General features: G+C 37.9%; 1 protein-coding gene across 3 annotated transcripts in view; it reads left to right on the top strand.

Annotated features, from left to right (window-relative positions):
* The first annotated feature begins 12,970 nt into the window (after positions 1–12,970).
* Rel (REL proto-oncogene, NF-kB subunit) overlaps positions 12,971–18,605 on the top strand; it is a 30,833-nt gene continuing 25,198 nt past the window's right edge. The window contains exon 1 of one of the 3 annotated variants that reach the window (XM_040271343.2): positions 12,971–13,683. In XM_040271343.2, the coding sequence (XP_040127277.1) occupies positions 13,674–13,683 (10 nt within the window). In that variant the 5' untranslated portion in view covers positions 12,971–13,673. The remainder of the gene's footprint in view (positions 13,684–18,605) is intronic. The other 2 variants (XM_040271342.2, XM_005322038.4) reach the window with 2 other exon arrangements.

Genomic DNA, 18,605 nt, shown 5'->3' with positions numbered 1-18,605 from the left:
TGTGCGAAGCTACAGAGGAAAAAGGAAAACAAATGTGTGGGTAGATCTCCTAAAAATCAAAGGGAGATCAGTAGAAGGGATGAAGGGGTAGGAGACAAGGAGAGAGGGGAAATGCTGGGGAGTGATACTGGCCAAATTATATTGTTATATTGTTATATTGTGTGCTTGTACAAATATGTAACAATAAATCCCATCAACTATAATGCACCAATAAAAATGTGGAAAGAAAAGATTACTACTGCTAGTTAGCTAACAAATAATTTTATATTGCTTTTTGTTATAGGTCATATTTTGAAAGGCAATTGTGAAATAGTGGAAACAGATCCAAGAATCTGGAAATCTGGTTTCAAGTTCCACTCAGTAACTATCTGCATAGACATGGGCAAAGCGCCTAAAATCTTCAGTGCTTGTGTCCGCAAGTGTGAAGTGAGAATGTGATTTACAAAGTTCTTTCCAACCTAAACCTTCAGCTGTTTTCTTTTGACACATATTAGAGACATCATATGACTTTAGGTAATAATGACTTTGTTACCACTTCTGAAAATGCTAATTCTAAATCTGAACAAGTAATTATTGGATCTCATGCTTGACTTTGTTACCACTTCTGAAAATGCTAATTCTAAATCTGAACAAGTAATTATTGGATCTCATGCTTGTGTCATACTTCCAAGAAGTGCTGTATATGCAAAACTAGGATATAATTCTTTAGGGCCTGCCGATCATAAACATAAAAGAGAGAAGCTGTTTAAGAATGAATATTCTATGACTTCATTTTGAAGCTCTCATGTACTAAGATTTCATTTCTCTGGGAGTTCACTTACCCTACGTTTCAGTTCCTCATAAAGTGGGTGAGTGGGGCAGGTTTCTTTAGAGCTCTTCTTATTTTAGGGACTACCCCTTCCCCCTAGTTTGCTTTAAAAATGGCGGCATGCACACTCGCATTGGATGGTAGGGTGAAAAGACAAAATTGTTGACAGGATCTGCCTTTGGGGCCATATTGCAAATTATTTATGAATTTTTGAAGTTAGTCTATAGAGTTCCATTTTCTTGACAGGAATTCCTTCTGTATCAGAGCATTTCGGTTTAGAAACGTGGAACTTGTCTTTGATTCCTGGCTCTCCTAAATCCAATTGGCCATCAAGGCCGGCAATATCTCTGTGATGTTTCTTGAATGTATTCCTTTCACTTTATTTTTACTTCATTTTCAGACTCCATATCCTGGTCTATTTGAGGCTCACATTTGTTTCATTGCAAAAACCTCTTAGTGGAAACTTTGAGTGGTTCTGGTCTCATTTTCCTTGAACAGCCCCCACTACAATTCTCCCTAGTTTAAGAACTTGCCATGTTTTTCTCCATTGACTATGAGATAAACCAAAATACTCTACCTGGCGTTCTGACCCCCTACTACCAAATTATTTTCCTTTATGTCTTATGAATATCCACATTAGTTAATTAATATTAGCTGCTATAACAAATGCAATGACTTAAAAAAAGACAGTAATTCATTTCTTAATCATCTGCATTCCAGGCCAATCTGTGCAGTCACTCAGGTTGCTTCCATCTTGTTTTGCAGCCATAAGTTCTAGGGTATTGTCCTCAACAGTAGAGTTGAATATGGATCAGAGACTGGGAGGCAGAGTGCAGTTGAGCAACCATCTGTCAGGCTACAATTAATAAAAGAAAAGAAGAGAAGGGAGCTGGACCTGTCATATGCCCTCCACTTTGATTGCCCTTGTCTCTCCAGCACTCATTTTTTAAGTTGTTGTAATTAGTTATACATGATGGTAGAATACATTTTGACACTGGAGTATAATTCCTCATTTGTCTGGTTGTACATGATGTAGAGTTACACAGGTTATATAATCATATATGCACATAGGGTAATAATGTTCAATTCATTCTACTATCATTCTTACCCCCATACCCCCTCTTCTCCCTTTACTCCCCTCTGTTTAATCCAAAATATCACTATTCTCCCACCACCCTTATTGTGAATTAGCTTCTGAATAACATAGAAAACATTCTGTCTTTGGTTCTTTGGGATTAGTTTATTTTGCTTAGCATAATATTCTCCAGTTCCATCCATTTACTGACAAATTCCATACTTTTGTTCTTCTATAAGGCCAAGTAACATTCTATTATATATATCACAGTTTCTTTATCCATTCATCTGTTGAAGGGCACCTAGGCTGGTTCCATGTTAAGCTATTGTGAATTGAGCTGATATAAACATTGATGTGGCTGCGTGCGACAATCATTGTTTATTTCTCTCTTTCCTCTCCTTCTGTCCACTTAAACAAATGGCATCCATCATAAAGTATTACCTCCTTCAGCTAGCATTGCAGACATTTTCAAAGACTATTTCTGTGTGTTCAAGAAAGTGGAAATGGTTCCAAGAGTGTAGAAAGACCTGAATTCCCATTCTTTTATTTTTTTTACTTTATTTTATTTAGTTATTTATTTTTATGTGGTGCTGAGGATTGAACCCAGTGCCTCACATATGCGAGGCACTCTATTCGGAGCCACAACCCCAGCCCTGAATTCCCATTCTTTATGAGGTATCCACCTTCCTTCTCTTACTTTTATCCTTTACATCTCTTAAATTCATGGAAGTAAATTTCAGAGATCTCAAACAATATTCATGTAGCAAGTAAGTAAACAGGACAGCAGGAATAGGGGTGGTAAATGGCACAAATCCAGTAGTGATGGTTGAGTCTGGCTACTGCAGTTATTTGTCCTGAGTGGTGGAGGGAACACAACAGCCAGTTGGTAATACTTATAGTACTCCAATTGTTACCAGAGTGTAATTCTGATAAAGCCTTTTTTTTTTTTCATATAAGAAACTTGTGGCTTAAATTGATGTAAAATATCTGCATAAAACCGAGTAACAAAGTTAACCCAGATGAAGAATGCATGAAAGAGAGGTAATGTGGCAGTGTTTATCTATAATGCTTTGAGGCAGAGACACAATAAATCTGATGAAAAGAATGAATTATTAGTGAAATGTAAGAATAACTATCTATACATGCTGAAATATTTAGGAGACAGTGTCCCAGTGTCTCCAACTAACTTTTAAATATATTTTTTAAAATCAGAGAGGTGAATTTGGTGGACAGAGAGTTGGAAAAATGACCAAGTGGGTGATAAGGTAAGTGTGACAAAATATTAATGGTAGAATGTAGTTGGTAGATACACAGATATTCCCAGCAAAATTCTTTCAATTTGGTTGAATGTTTGATAATGTTTATAATAAAACAGAAAAAGAAAACACTACTAATATTTTTTAGTGCTTTTCATGTATTGGGTACTTTGCATTTGCGGTCTCATTCTGTGATCACAAGCTTGTGAAGTAAGTATTATTATTATTATTACTTCAAGTTTATACCTGGAGAGGGCAGGTGACTTTCCTACTGTAATGTCCCACAGGTAATAATCTCAGCTGAGCTGAGATTGAAAGCCAGCTCTGTGTATTTGTAAAGCCCTTAGTTATGGGCCACAGGGATAATTCAACAGACTTTTTTTCCTACAACCTCCATTGAATATTATTCAAGACTCTCTTACTGTGCCTGACTATTTATTCAGAAACAACTAGCACAACAGGCTCAGTGGATAAACTACATATTCTGTGTGCATGCACGTGTGTGCACACACAGACACACACACACACACACACACACACACACACACACACACACAAAGAGCCTCTGATCAGACATCAAAGCTGTGCTTGGTTCTCAACCGGTAGTGAAAGATTTTAGATGTCATCTGGTCGGGATATCATGAAGGATACCATTTCCTCTCTGCTCTGCTGTCCATTTGGACTCATTGATAGGCTATGATTAACCTGGGGTTCCCTGTCACCTTCAACTACTTTCCCTAAACTCATTATTCACTATATTTTCTTTCTTTCTTTCTTTCTTTTTTAGAGAGAGAGAGAGAGAGAGGGAGAGATTTTTTTTAATATTTTTTTTATTTTTTTAAAAATTATCGGTGGACACAACATCTTTGTATGTGGTGCTGAGGATTGAACCCGGGCCGCACACATGCCAGGCGAGCGCGCTACCGCTTGAGCCACATCCCCAGCCCAATTCACTATATTTTCTGACCCTCGTCTTTTACTCTTCATTATCCCAATTTCCACTTATGTTTTAAATTTTTCTTCTGTGTTGTGTAGTTATTAGAGTGGCAAAAATTTACTCAATAGTACCATTACAATTCTCAACTACTAATAGAATTTTTTTGCCCTTGTCCAAAAGTGACAACAATAAAATGTACTGCAATACTGCTGCTATAACTTTTATGGGCTTAAAACATAAATATACTAAACAAATAGCTCTAAATATAAAACTTCTTAGAAGTAAATTGGTCTCTGTTGAGATTATTTAGTATGGTAAGTTGAGAGTCATGGCTATAGTCTAGAGCAAAGCTTGTCAAGGTGAATTCTGAAGGATAGAACTCCTAGAGTAGTCAAAGAAAAACATGTAGTGCTTTAGTCAACTTTTGTTTCGCTGTGACCAAAATAGCTGACAACAACTTAGAGGAGGAACAGTTTATGTGGGGCTCACAGTTTCAGAGGTCTCAGTCCATCGACTGCTGACTCCATTGCTCTGGACTCAAGGTGAGGCAGCACATCATGGGGGAACCACATGCCAGAAGGAATTTGCTCAGCTGGTAGCAGCATAGAAGCAGAGAGAGAGGAGGGTGGGACAGAGGCCCCAGGGAAGATACACTCTTCTATGGCATGTCCCAGTGACCCGCCTCTTACAGCCATGCCCATCTGTCTACAGTTACCACTCAGTCTATTCAAACTAGGATGGAATGATTAGGTTACAGTTCTCATAATCTAATCATTTTACTTTTGATTATTCCTGCAGTAACAGGAGGTTTGGGGGAACACCTCATATCCATTCTGTAAATGTAGATTGTAAGCCAGACCCCTACATCTAATTCAGAATTCCTGAAAGAGAGGCCAAGAAATCTGCATTCCCAAATTATCACCCAAACTTAAGAACAACTGTTTCAAAACCAGATGATTTTGGAAATCTGTGACCACATTGGCTGGCACAATAATTTGGGGGCACCTCTAGCATTTACAGCTGGGATGGTGAGGGATACTAGATGTCCTGCAAGGGATAATTCAGCAGAGTCAAAAACTGCCCCATTCTCACGATTTTCCCGTTTCACTATTTCCATTCATCTAGGTAGAAAGCCTTTTATAATAATACAAGCCTGGAATAACACAACTTTCTTTTATACATAAACATAATATATTTTTGTGTATGGGTTTAATATAGACTGAATTTATCAGGAATGCAAATACTGTATTAAGTAAGGGAAGAAATTTTTTCCAAAAAAAAAAAATTAAGTAAGAAAAAATCACAACTGACAGGTCACCAATACAACACAATAGTATCAGCCTGCAAGTACATTACAGTTATTCTATATGTGGATGTAAACATCTGACAACTTCATTATGTCTTTTAATGTAGTCATGCCCAAGCATTTACATATTGAAGGCAATGTTGTCTTTTATAAATTGTTTTCTTTTTATTTCCTCTTTCTCCTCTTCCTCTTCTTCTTCTTCTTCTTCTTTTTTTTTAAACCAGGAATTAAACCCAGGGGCATTCAATCACTGAGCCACATCTCTAGCCCTTTTTATTTTTTGAGACAGGCTCTCACTAAATTGCATAGGGCCTCACTAAGTTGCTGAGGCTGGCTTTGAACTCCTTGATCTTCTTGCCTCAGCCTCCCAAGCTGCTAGGATTACAGGCATGCACTACCACGCCCAGCTTTATTTCTTCTTGATATTGCTATTAGAGTATTATTTGTATTTATTAGAATATATATATATAAACATATATATATATACATATGTATATATATATATACACACACATATATATGTAAGTTAGGTTACATTTGTGAATTTCACTTTAGGCTAGTAAATAATGTTATACACATATTACAAAACAGGGAGTACAGAACTAATAAGGTAGAGAACCACTGCTTTTTAAATTATTATTATTATTACTTTTTACTTGTAGATAGACACAATACCTTTATTTATTTATTTTTATGTGGTGCTGAGAATTGAACCCAGTGCCTCACAGGTACTAGGCAAGAGCTCTAAACTACTGCTTTTGATACTGAGAAAAATTTAAACAAATAAATTTCTCATCTTTTTTTTTTTTTTTTTTTTTTTTTTTTTTTAGTAATGCAGCAATAAAGAAGTCACAATCCTTCATAAAACTAAAAACCTGGACTAGCAAATTGATGCTTCCTGGGTCTATATTCCCAGAAAAATATGAGAAATTGAGAGTAAGAGAGAAAAAGTAAAATTGCCCCAAGAGACTTTTGTTACTGAAAGAAGACATGCCTGTCATTAAACCGAATAGATGTTACAACAAAGTTTCAGAATAAAATTAAACATGATAATCCCCCCCCAAAGCTCAGAAGAGCCATCCAAATGCAAGGTATACAGTATACCAGACACTGAAGATCAGACATGGTGGGACATTAATAAACTAACCAGCCCTAAAGAACAAAGGTATTGATCTCTTGTCAGGTTAAATCTTTCAACCAATATTGAGCATCCCAGCCACTGGGAACAAGAGTTCCCCTGCTTTCAAGGACTTAAGTAGTTTAATTTAGTAGGTGAATGAGGCACACGACCAGCTAGCACAATGCAGTGTGTTAAGCAGGATGATAGACAATTTGCTGACTATTATTTTGCACAGAAAAGGAGCAGTCTACCTAGTCAGGGCAATCTATTAAGGCTTCCTGTAAATTGAGTAAGAATGAACCTAGGGAAGAAGTGTGCTTTTAGGAGATGGAAAAAATGTAGGTAGGGAGCTGCACCTCAAAGGGAGTGGCCCTAGTCTTAAAGATCTTTCCAAACTTTTAAAACATTATCTTAAAGTTCACAAGTCTTTGTACTAGTAGAGCTCAATTAAATCTTTAATATATGTAAACCATGTCAAAAACAAAGCCAGACACTAGTTAAAATAGTAAAGACTGACTACTCAGTAACAACTATAGGAAAGAGCCCAGTGAAAGCTGAGCTCAACTTTGATTTATGCAGGGGTGACCAGGCATTTTAAATGGAGACTGAGGGAGTAGGGAGGGGGAACAAGCAGTCAGGAGAGTAGAAATTTACAAATGTGGTTAGAGGAGTTGGTCAATGTGACTGGGCCAACTGGGTTTGTAGGGTCCTCCCCTCCTATATAGACTGGGGGGGCGGGTACTGGTTCCTGAAAGGAACAAACTACTTTCTTCTGGTAGCCTTGGGCTTTCCTGGGAAGTGACTTAAGAGGCCCTAAGTCATTGTCCTAGAGATGTGGTATTGAGCTGTGAGAAACTATTCCAGCATTATTTGTGTCTCTTTGTGGAATGGGCGCAGTGTTGTATGTGTCTCTTAGTGGGATGGGCGCAGTGAAATCATTTGTGCTCAGAATCTGCAGTTGTTACAGGCCAAGGCTGAGGCATGGCTGAGAAGAGACCTTAGAGGAGCCTGACCATTTTGGTCAATGATAGTCTTTGTAACTTATCACCCAGATCAAGATATATTTTAAAGAACATTTCCAGCAACTCAAGAGGCTGTTGTATTGAACAACAGATACTCAATATTCTGATCTATCTTACAGAATAAATTATATCTGGTTTTGAATTGATATAAGTGAACTCATGCAGTATGTACTCTTTTGTATAGTTTTTTCACTTAACCTGTACAAAGACACACGTGTGGCAATAATATATTGTTATTGGGGAGAAATCCTTTGTAGGAATTTAGCCATTCTATTGTTGATGAATATTTAGATGTTTCCAATTTAGGGACAATATGAATAAAGATGTCTTACGTAGTCTTGTTCATATTTTGGCAGATATAAGCAATTATTTATATTAAACAAATACCCAAAAGTAGTATGCTGGGTCATAGGTGTGCATTTCAGTTTTAGTAAGTTGTGCCAATTTTCCCAGATTGTTGGTCCAAATTATACAACCACAAACAAATTTAAGAATTCCAGTTTTTCTACATCCTTACCAACACTCTATATTGTCCTTTTGAGTTTAGCTAACTCCCGATGGAATAGTAGCAATATCTCATTGTGGTTTTTATATACATTTCCCTGATAACTAGAATGCTGAAATGCTTTTTTAAATGCTTATTATTTGGCTAGTCCCCCTTGAAAAGTACCAGTTTGTCTTTTGCCTGTTTTAAAAAACTGGATTGTCCACATTTTTCTTACTGATCTATAGACATTCTTTATATATTCTGGATATGAGTATACCAGTTGGGTCCTCTGGGAAGCAGATAACAGTATGAAGTTAACAGTGTAAGAACTTTATGGGGTAACACCTATGAAAGATAAAAGGTAAAGAAAGAAAGAATAGGCAGGGAAACTGTTAAGATGCAGGTCTGATACCCATGACAAGAAAGTTGGGGGAAAAGGAGAATTGAGTAGAAAGAGCATCAGACTGGAGTGCATCTCTGAGACAATCTTAGCCAGTCCAGTGGGGAGTTCTGACACAAACCTTGCACATAGAGAAGTCCTGTGCGGGTTGGAGATAGTGAGTCCTTGTGTTCCAGATGTGCTATAAAGAACTGTGTGGCTTCGCCTTGAAAGCTGAGGCAGGTCCTCTCTAGAAGAGATCTGAGCAGAGTACCACATGGATGCTTCATAAAGTTCTTTATCAGATATATGTATTGTATTTTTCTCCCACTATGTGACTTGTCTTTTCATTATCTTAGGGGCATTTTTACCTAATTAAGTACAATTTTCTTTCTTTCTTTTTTTTTTTTGCATAATGTTCAAGAACTCTTTGCCTATCCCAAGGTATGTTTTCTTCTATAAGTTTTATTAGTTTACTTTCACATTTAGATTTATATGGTGTGAAGTTGGGGTCAGATTTCATTATTTTCCATATAGATATCAATTTTTTTTCCAGAAATAGTTCTTTAAAATAGACATCTTCTTCCCCCACCCCCTTATTGCAGTGGAGACTGTTGTAAACAAGTGACTATATGTGTGTGGGCCTATTTCTGCAATCTCTAACTCAGCCCATCATTCTATTTGTATAACTTTGTACCAATACCACACAATCTCAATTTCTGTAGTTTTATAACATATTTGGATGTCTGGTAGTGTAGATTCTTGGCTTTATTCTTCAATATTTCCAGGGCTATTTGAGAACATTTGCATTTTTATATATACTTAATAATCACTCCTTTATATTTCATCAATAATACACTGTGATTTCAATTGGAATTCATTAGATCAACAGATCAATTTGGGAAGAACTGACAATTTAATTATATTAAATCTTTTGATACATAAGCATGGCATGTCTCTGGGAAGGAGCATTCTAGGAAAAGGCAGAGAGACAAGAAAAGATCTGCTTTTATAGGTACGAGGAGCTCTGAAGCAGTTCAGCAAGGGGTAAAGTGCAAAGTGTGGAGTGCAAGAGGAGGCTGAGGAAAGGCAGTGGCCAGATTTTGGGGAGTAGTTTGTAGTTCATGTGCAAATGAACTGGGCGCAATTGATGGTTTTAAGGCATACGAGTGGTAAGGCCTGTTAAGCATTCATAAAGATGACTCTAGAAGCAATAAGTCTTAATGATTTTTAAAGGGGACAAAACTGTAGATAGGCACAATAGTTAGGAGCCCATTCCAGTAATTTAGATGAATTATAATGAAGAGTTAACCAAGGGCAGTGGCAGTCAAATGAAGAAGAGAGCTGGGGTGTAGCTCAGTGGTAGAATGGGTACTTATTTGATTGGCAAGATCAACAGGATATGGTGATTGGATGTTGTGGGGACTGTGAGAAAGAGAGTCAAAGATGGATCCCAAGTTTCTAGCCTGTGTCTGGATATATAGTGGTACAGAGATATTGAGAAGAATATTAAATGTGGGAGAGAAGATGTTATGTAGGTTAAGTATGGGATGCTTGGGATGTCCCACTAGAGGTGACTAACAGACAACTAGACAGTCTGAAGTCCTGTGAAAGATCCAAGCTAAATATGATCCTGCAATCATTGATAAAATAATGTGAATAGATGGGCTCATCCAGGAGGCTTAACAGATATTATGAATCTTTCCTGAACACTCTCATACTTAAATTTTATTAGATTATCTTCTTTTTAAAGATAGTATGGCCCATTGATATCCCTTGGCTAAAACCGTATCAGAAATACTGTTTACTAGTCAACATTATGTGTAGGTCACAAATTTCATATAGGCAATCAGTATAGTTGGATAAACCTTCTAAAGTTCTACTCTCAGACCTTGTCTTCAGTTTTTCCTCTTCCTCAAACCTTCTATTCCCTCTTCATCATCTACTCTCAGATGGACTTTACTTCACTAAAGAAAAACAAAATGACAACTGATCACCTCATCTATAGCATCAAATCCACCAGGCTTGCTCCATCCACTCTGCCTTCCTTCTTATTATTACTGAGATATCCCTATTCTAGTCTATGACCAAACCCACTGTCTCTGCTCTGAAGTCCTACCTTTCTCCCTCTTCACTTGTATACTTACTCCCTTCTCTCCATCATCAATTTCTCCTTCACCACAGAGTTAGATATGTTAGATATGCCTTACTATCACCCCTCTAAAAAATAAAAATTTTATGCAAGAAATTGCTAGTGTTCACTTATATCCATTTTTGTCTTTTTCTTGGTTGCACAGCTAAATCACATTTCTCAAATTATATTTCTCAGCCCCCCCTTTGGAGGTCCTGTGAAAAACAGTCTGTTCAGAGGAATGTATTCCACCTTTAGGCCTGGTTCATACAAATCTCTTATTAGTGATCTACTTTTTCCTTTTGCAAGGCAGCTTGAAAGATGCTGGGGTCCCTGAGTCACTCCTGGAAGAAAACCATCTAGTTCACACTGGACTGTGAATTTATGTTAACCTGTTGCGATTGAGGTTCTTAGTGACAGCCCTTAGCATAATACAAATCCACATCCTCCTCCAGCTTTTGCCCCATTTCTCTGTTTCCTTTAACACTCTTGAAAAAGTTGTTTATACTCATCATTTCCATCCATTTTTTTTTTTCTCTCAACCTGCTCCAATTCAGCTTTCATCCTCTCCCTTATACTCATGTGGTTCTTATCAAGGTCACTAATGACTTCCATTTTGCCAAATTCAAGGTCATGTTTTATACTCATCTTTTTCAATTTCATCTGAAAGTTCTCTCACCAAAATCTCACTGTATTCTGACCTCCTTTTATCATCTCTTCACAAAAACACTAGTCCAAACCTTTACTCTGTCAGCAGCTTCCTAGCTGCTCTGTCTTTACTCCTGCCTTTAGTGAGCACATACTAACAGTTTAACACATCAACCAGAATAAACATATGGTACCCATACATCAATTACTCACTTAAAAATTTCTGACAGGGTTCCAATGTGCAACTGGAGTAAAATTCAATCCTGTGTACCATGCCCTATAAGGCCCTTCATGATCTGGCCCCTACTTCACGTTTCCATTTCATTCAGAATACTGTAGCCCTACTGCCTTCTTCCAGTCCCTCAGAAAGAGTGGTGCTTGTTGTTTCCCTCCATTGGCATGTTCTTTGCCTGCATCTTCCTGTGGAGGCCTCTTTCTTACTGCTTGGATCTCAGCTCAAGTGTCACCTCTTAAGTGCATCTCTCTTCCTGACTTCTTACCCCCACCTCCTTATTTTCTTTATAGTAATAAAGTAACAAAATATTTTAATAATAGTATTTAAATTGGTCTTATTTGCTAATATACTTTATGTCTTTCATGTAGGACATAAAGCTACAGGAAGGCCATTTTTTTATGTTAATCTAGTGTACAGTCCACAACCTAGAAAGGCATCTGGCAAAGTAGATATTTGTTGAAGAAACACATCAAAGACTATAAGCCCTCAAGGAAAAATAACATGTGCCATTCTCCTCTATATAAACTGCAACGACCAGCTATCAGCTATAGAATAATAAACATTTTTTCCCAGTCTAAACCCTAAAAAAATCTCTAGTAGTTTTAAGCCTTGGCTCTTGGCTCCAAGATCCTATTTTATTTCTTTTGGATAAAGACAATCAACATTATTTTAATGGATTATTATTAAGGATTGAGGTTTTCTTTGTTTGGTCTTTGCCATCTCTTTAGTGGATCAACTATGATGTGCACCACAATATGATTTAATTACCCCATTATAGAACTGTTACCTTTTCTGTACATTGTACATTTTTGTGGAGAGCTATTTGGGGAATGGCAAGGTTTTATTTTTAATGATTTCTTCCAGGGAGTCCACCGGTTTGGGCCACTCATAAAGCAGGTTAATATTCCCCATTCCTTTCCTCTCCAAATAGTTATTTTTGGCACCACGGGACCAGAGAAAAGGCGTGGAGACTTGGAACCAGATAACTTTGGGTTTAAACCGTTTTCCCTTTAACCAGCATTCTGAAGTACTTAATGTCTCCAAATCCTTATTAACTCGTTTACAAAATGAAGATATCAACACATACTAGACAAGGAAACAGGTGTTTATTAGCAAATGAAAGAAATAAAGTTATAATGGATCCTTTAATGCACTAAATGCTCGTTTCAGCGCCCCCTTCCTCATGGGTATCTGTCAAATCTCAAGATACAGTGTCCACTCACTGCGTAACGAGGAACTCGCAGTGCAGACCTTTTGAGTTTAAAAGGTTTTAGTACATAAAATACGTAGTTAACCAAGCCCTCAAAATGTAGATATAAAGAAGGAAAATCAGACTGCGGGGGTCCCCTATGCAAATACACGAATTACAAATGAACCTCGCCGACGGCCGCTTCCGCACTTCCCCTCGAGGGCACGCCGGGACGCCCGCGCTCCAACGCGCCCCGGCGCGGGGGCGGAGATTTGCATGTGCGAAATCGGGAAGAGGGGGAACCACCTATCGAAAACCCCGGGCCGTTCTCCACACCCCACCCCCCCCCAGCCAGGAGGCCGCCCGGCCCGCCTCCAGGTGCTCCCGGGCGACCGACCCTCTCGACGTCACCTCACCCTCCCACCAGCTCCTGAACTTTAAGCCACACTCCGAAGGACAACCCGGAGGAGGGGGATTTCTCGGGAGCCGGCGGCCTTCTCACGCTCAGAGCCGTCACCTCCGAGCTGCCGGAGCTCTTTATCGTCCCCGCACTCCCGCAGACCCCGCGCTCCAGCATCGGCACCGGGACCCAATCCCGCAACAATTCTAGGGGCGCACGCGCGGGGGCGGGGAGCGCGCGGGGGCGGGGCCGGGGCGGGGAGCGGGCTGCTCAGTGCGGGTGCGCGCGCGCCAGCCTCGAGAACGCTCCGCCCCCCGCCCCCGGGAAAGGCGGTGGGGTGCGCTACGTCAGCCGCGGGAAATTCCCCTCCCTCTGGGCTGCCAGCCTCTTGGCCCGGCAGGCGCTCGGCTCTCGTCCCGCTCCGCCCCCTGCTCCTGTCTCCCGCTGGCTGGACGGGCGACAGTGGTGACCCTGAGCGCGAGAATTCAGGGGGTGGGAAGGTGTGAGCCGCAAGCCCAGGGGAGGGCGGGAAAGAGGAGGAGGCCCGGGGGTGGTCAGGGGGACTGGGGTCCCGACGGCAAAGGTCCCGCGGCCTCCTGACTTGACTGGCGGCTGTCTGGCTGACGGCCTCGGGCCCCGACGTTTGGAGCTGCCGGCCCGACTGCGCGGAGAGCGGAGCCATGACCTCCGGTGAGTGCGCCCACCGCGGCCGGACGGGGAAGGAGCTCTTCTGCGGGGTGGTGCTGCCCTGGGATTCGGGATCTGTTTTGATGGCACATTCTGGCTTTGAAATCGCCTCATCTGGCAAATTGTCAGAAAAAGTTACCTGCTTGAAGGTTTGCGTGCGAAATCAAAGCCGCGCTGTGTAATCTGATGCTCTTGTAATAGCCGGAACTTTAGAAATTCCCAACAACTTGATTTGGGGATTAGGGAAGTAATTAAATAAGGGAGGACGAAGAGTTCTCGTATTTAAAGGTTGAGTTGTATTGAAATGGTGGTTTTGTATTTTTGGACGAGAATGAGGAAGCTTCAGATCTCGGGCGAACATCTCTCCCTGTTTAGATTAATTTCATCAAGTTCCAAGTTCTTGTGCTGACAGTTGTGTAAAATGTGGCGCTGCCGTAAGTTTCTTAGTGTTATTTTAACAGGTATTAAGTGGAAACAAAGTGGATGACTTTTACTGGGAACTCAAGCGCAGACTTTTCTAACCTACCGAGTAGAGACGTCGAGTTCCAAGTCCCCCTCTTGTTAGCAGCAACGGGGAAAGGATTTTGAAACTATTTGTGCTTTAAAATAATGGCTAGGCATGAAAACAACGGTATCCCCTAATGTAAATATTTCTTTTCGTCTATAAATGGTTGGATTTGTTGCTTTGCAGGGAAACAAGTTAAGAAACGGCTTGCAGGGAAAGGGAGGAAGAGTTGTATAGATAGCCATGATGTAGGGCTGCCTGTATCTCAAAGCGGGTAAGTCAAGTAGACTAGGTTGGATCATTACCGGGATTTTGGCGGGGTGAGGGTGGGGGTGTTGCAGTTGCACTGCCCCAGCACCGGGTGCAGCGCAAGCAAAAGCCGGAAGCCTAAAATGACACCTTAAGGCTGTAGTAGGAGGCTGAATGAAGAAGGGTCTTGTTTGTTCTTGACCCGCAAGCTTCCTACTGCCTCCTGTAGTGACCCTCGGTAGAAAGCTGATGTCTGGTAGAGAAGAGGAAGTCAAAAGCAAAAAGAACCTCTTTAAAGGGTTGAGCAGAACAATACCATAGCTACTGCTGTACGCTGAAAAGGAAATTGGGGTGTTTCACATGACATTTGATTTCAGTTTGTCTGTGGTTTTCGTGTGAGAAGACAAGTGTAGTTTAAAATATTTCAACTTTCCCTTTACTCACTTAAATGACCCCAGACTTTCAGAGAATCTTGAAAATATCAATTCAATAGATGTTTAGATTAAAAGTACAAGGATGACATCAAATGTTTAGTTTATTGGTTATCAGGAAGTGATGGTGTATGAAAGAACTAATGAATGGTGAGCATTTTAAGTAAAAAAGGTCCACTGTTGGCTATTTGACCAGACTGATCTTTCATATATGTAATACTTAAAACTTTTCTAAAATAGAAAAAAAAAAAACAATCGTTTCTACATAGAGTATTGTAAGACCTACCTGATTTTAAAATGTGATGCAACTTAAACTTGTTTAATGACAGTATATTTTTGTTATGAGGATTGAGTCTCTAAATTGAAAGGGAAGTGTAAAGAAACTGAAAGTTCAAAGGTTTAGAAGTTGTAGTGTGGTTATCTTTTTTGGTCTTTTCTAAAAAATTGCATTAAATGGAACTATTTAAAATACAACAAGTTATTTAAATTGTAATTCAATTATTTGCAACTACTAGGTAAAAAAAAACAAAAAAAATGTTTAAAGAAGTCAGGTTATACTTTTTTTTTTTTAATCAGTTGTAAGGACCTTAAAGAGAGAAAAAGATTCATTAAATTATAAATTCCCATTCTGATTTGGAACTAATTTAGCTGAAAGAGTGACAGGAAAAAATTTGCTTAATGAGTTATTATTTACTTTAAATTCTGTTTGTAGTAAGATAGTATTAAAAGCCTCAAAAAGTATTTTTATTGATTACCAAGCATTTAAGACTATTTCTTCATTTCTCACCGGATGTTATATGTAAATAGGTATGTGTAGTTGAAGAGATGATCCCTATAATGTAAAAGTAACATAAGAGCATAATCATCATCAAAATTATATAAATTATAAAAATTATATAAATGCTATGAGTAGCTGGTACTTTATATAATGATTCTAAATGTTGTAATATAAATTGACAGATTAGTTATTTAGGGTTTCATAACTTGGTCATTGTTTTTCATTGCCTCCCCCCTTTAAACAATACTCCTGATTCTAATTTCTTGACACAATTAATTAGAATAGGCAAAGTGAAAAAAATGTGTTCCCAAACCTATCAAAGCTGCATAGTTAAGTAGACATTACCTTTGTATATTTATAATTCTATTCTATTTAATGTAAGTATTTTATGTCTAAATTGGAAACTTTTCAGTAAAAAAAGCAAAATGTTCTTGTGTGGTATGTGACTATGTTTACTAATAATTAGTACTCTCTTTGGTTGACTTAAAATTTAGATAATTTCTTTTTATGCACATTTTTCTATAGTATGACTCTGCTATGTAACAGAATAGGAAGTACACAAAAAATTGTTTTTGTGAACCATAATACTTAACCACCTCTTTGTAGTATGAATTTCAAGAGAACTATTTTTCTCTTGAGTAAGGGGAAAAAAAAACAATAGATGTAAGTATATGGCAACTTACTCTTTAATAATAGAACTGGAAGTTAGGAATGGATAGCTAAAGCAAATTACTTTTTTAAGTAAAAGATTGCACACAAACATGAATGTTCTTTTAGAACTGTAACATATGAAAAAGAGATAACAGTGGTATAAAAATTGAAGTGATATATAATAAACATAAGGAGAATGAGTGAATGAAATGAATCATAAGTAGCAACATCTAGGGGTATGTCCTATTGTTCTTTAATATAACAAGTCACTCAAATTTCTTTTGTTCCAATTCCCTCCCATTTGTGTTCTCTGTACATGATTGCGTTTGTAGGCACATGACCCAAATATTATATAGGATAGATTTACACTAAAAAAATTATTTGTTTACTTGAAATTCATATTTAACTCTCCCTCCTGTATTTTTAAGTCTAGAAATCTTAACAGATGATTTGGTCTTGCCATGTATTTTTTTTTTTTTAATTTAAATACCTGTATAATCTGGGACAGATTTTAAACATTTCTCTACTTTTTCACCCGGTAGGTCAAAAGTTTTTCTCCCAACTCTATAGCAGTGGAATCTCTATTGCCAAAATCTATAATATCCTTTTTACCTTGTGGTGCATACATCAGTTGACTACTCATTTGAAAATTCCATTACCTGGATTCTTAAGGCCAATTCAAAGTCAGTCTGTTGTATTGAAGTAAACTTTGATAGATCTTGTTGGAGGAATAAAGAATAGATCCTATTTTCTTTTTTTCCACCATGAGTAGAGGTGATATTTGGAAAAGTATGTATTCTTAGCCCCTTTTGCTCCTTTGGGTCCCAGGCAAAATGTCATCCAGGAGCTCTATGAGAGAGAGAGGCACTCTAGTCAGCTTTCTTAACTGTGGTGTTTTGACACATTGGCATTTCAAATATTTGTGTATTGTACTGCAAGAAGTATGTTAAAATATTTATTTTGTAAATGGTTTATTTTTAAAACAAATTAGAGCAGTTGAAGGCTATCCCTTTGTCTTTTTCTCTTGCTTGCATTTTGAATAATCTGTTTTGATCAGGAGAGAAAAAGGAGTTACAACTAGTCAGAATTGCTCTGCCTTATTTATCCAGGAAGCAGACCTGAACTTGGGATTGCTGCTTCAGATATATGCATCATTGTTTCTACTTCTTCAAGTTTTAGGGCTATGGTTCTTGAATTAGGAATGTGTTAAACTGGCTTGAAAGGCTCTTTCAGAAACAGCTTTACCCTTTAAGAGTTCTTCCTGTTGGGCTCTGAGATGGGGTCAGGGCATGTCCTATGTTTTGGAAAAGCTACTTAAGTGTTTCTGATGTACATCTCCAGTACAAACTTTGTTCTGAAGATTTTATTGACTCTTATACTTGCTTATACCAAGATGAATTATTTTATTAAACTACTCGCTTATACCAAGATGAATTATTTTATTAAACTACTCGCTTATACCAAGATGAATTATTTTATTAAACTAGAATATATTTATTTTAGATTGCAGGTATTTTTAAAAAATGTGCTGAATCAGTTATTGTAATTTTACCCCTAGCTGCTTTTTATGTTTGTTGTTGCTTAAGTTTGTTTTCCTGGAATCTGAGCTGTCACTGTAGCTAATGTCATTCATAATTTTTTTTCTCATTACTTTATATAATTTTGAATTTTATAGTTTTATCACCCGTAAAATGGGATAAGTTCTTTATGAAGATTAAAGTTAGGATCAAATATATACAAAGTGCTTTAAAATTATATTAAATGTAATTAATATTTTTCACTGTATACTTAATACTGATTCCTAATGCTAGCAATAAGATTTTAATGAATATGGAACTGGTTATGTAGCTTGGTGGTAGAGCTCTTGCCTTGCATGTGCAAGGCCCTAGATTCAATCCCCAACACCACTAAAAAAAAAAAAGATTTTAGATTTTAGTGAATGTGTGTATTTCTGACAATTGGTAATCTATTTTTATCTTTTACTTCAATGTAATTTCTTTTTTTAATAAAAAACTAATACTTTATTGTGTGATTTTTTATATAGCACTCTTTTTTTCCTTCGTGCAAATAAATCATAAATATACATTGCAAAAATTTGGGCTATATTTCAGATGTTCTGGTCTGCATTAGCATTTTATAATACTGTTCAAAACATAGGGACAATCCTAGTTTTACACAGTATTGGTTAAAGAAAAATACAGTAATCAAATTGTTTAGAACTCATTTTGAAGACATTTCAGTGCTTTTCAAAACTGTAGTGACATTCAGTAATCTTAGTTAAGAGTACTCATTTTTCCCTACAATTCCCTGA

The sequence above is a fragment of the Ictidomys tridecemlineatus genome, chromosome 12 (genome assembly GCF_052094955.1).
Source record: "Ictidomys tridecemlineatus isolate mIctTri1 chromosome 12, mIctTri1.hap1, whole genome shotgun sequence".
Taxonomy (NCBI): Eukaryota; Metazoa; Chordata; class Mammalia; order Rodentia; family Sciuridae; genus Ictidomys; species Ictidomys tridecemlineatus.
Note: the sequence above shows the minus strand (reverse complement) of the source record. Positions and strands in the feature narration are given on the sequence as shown.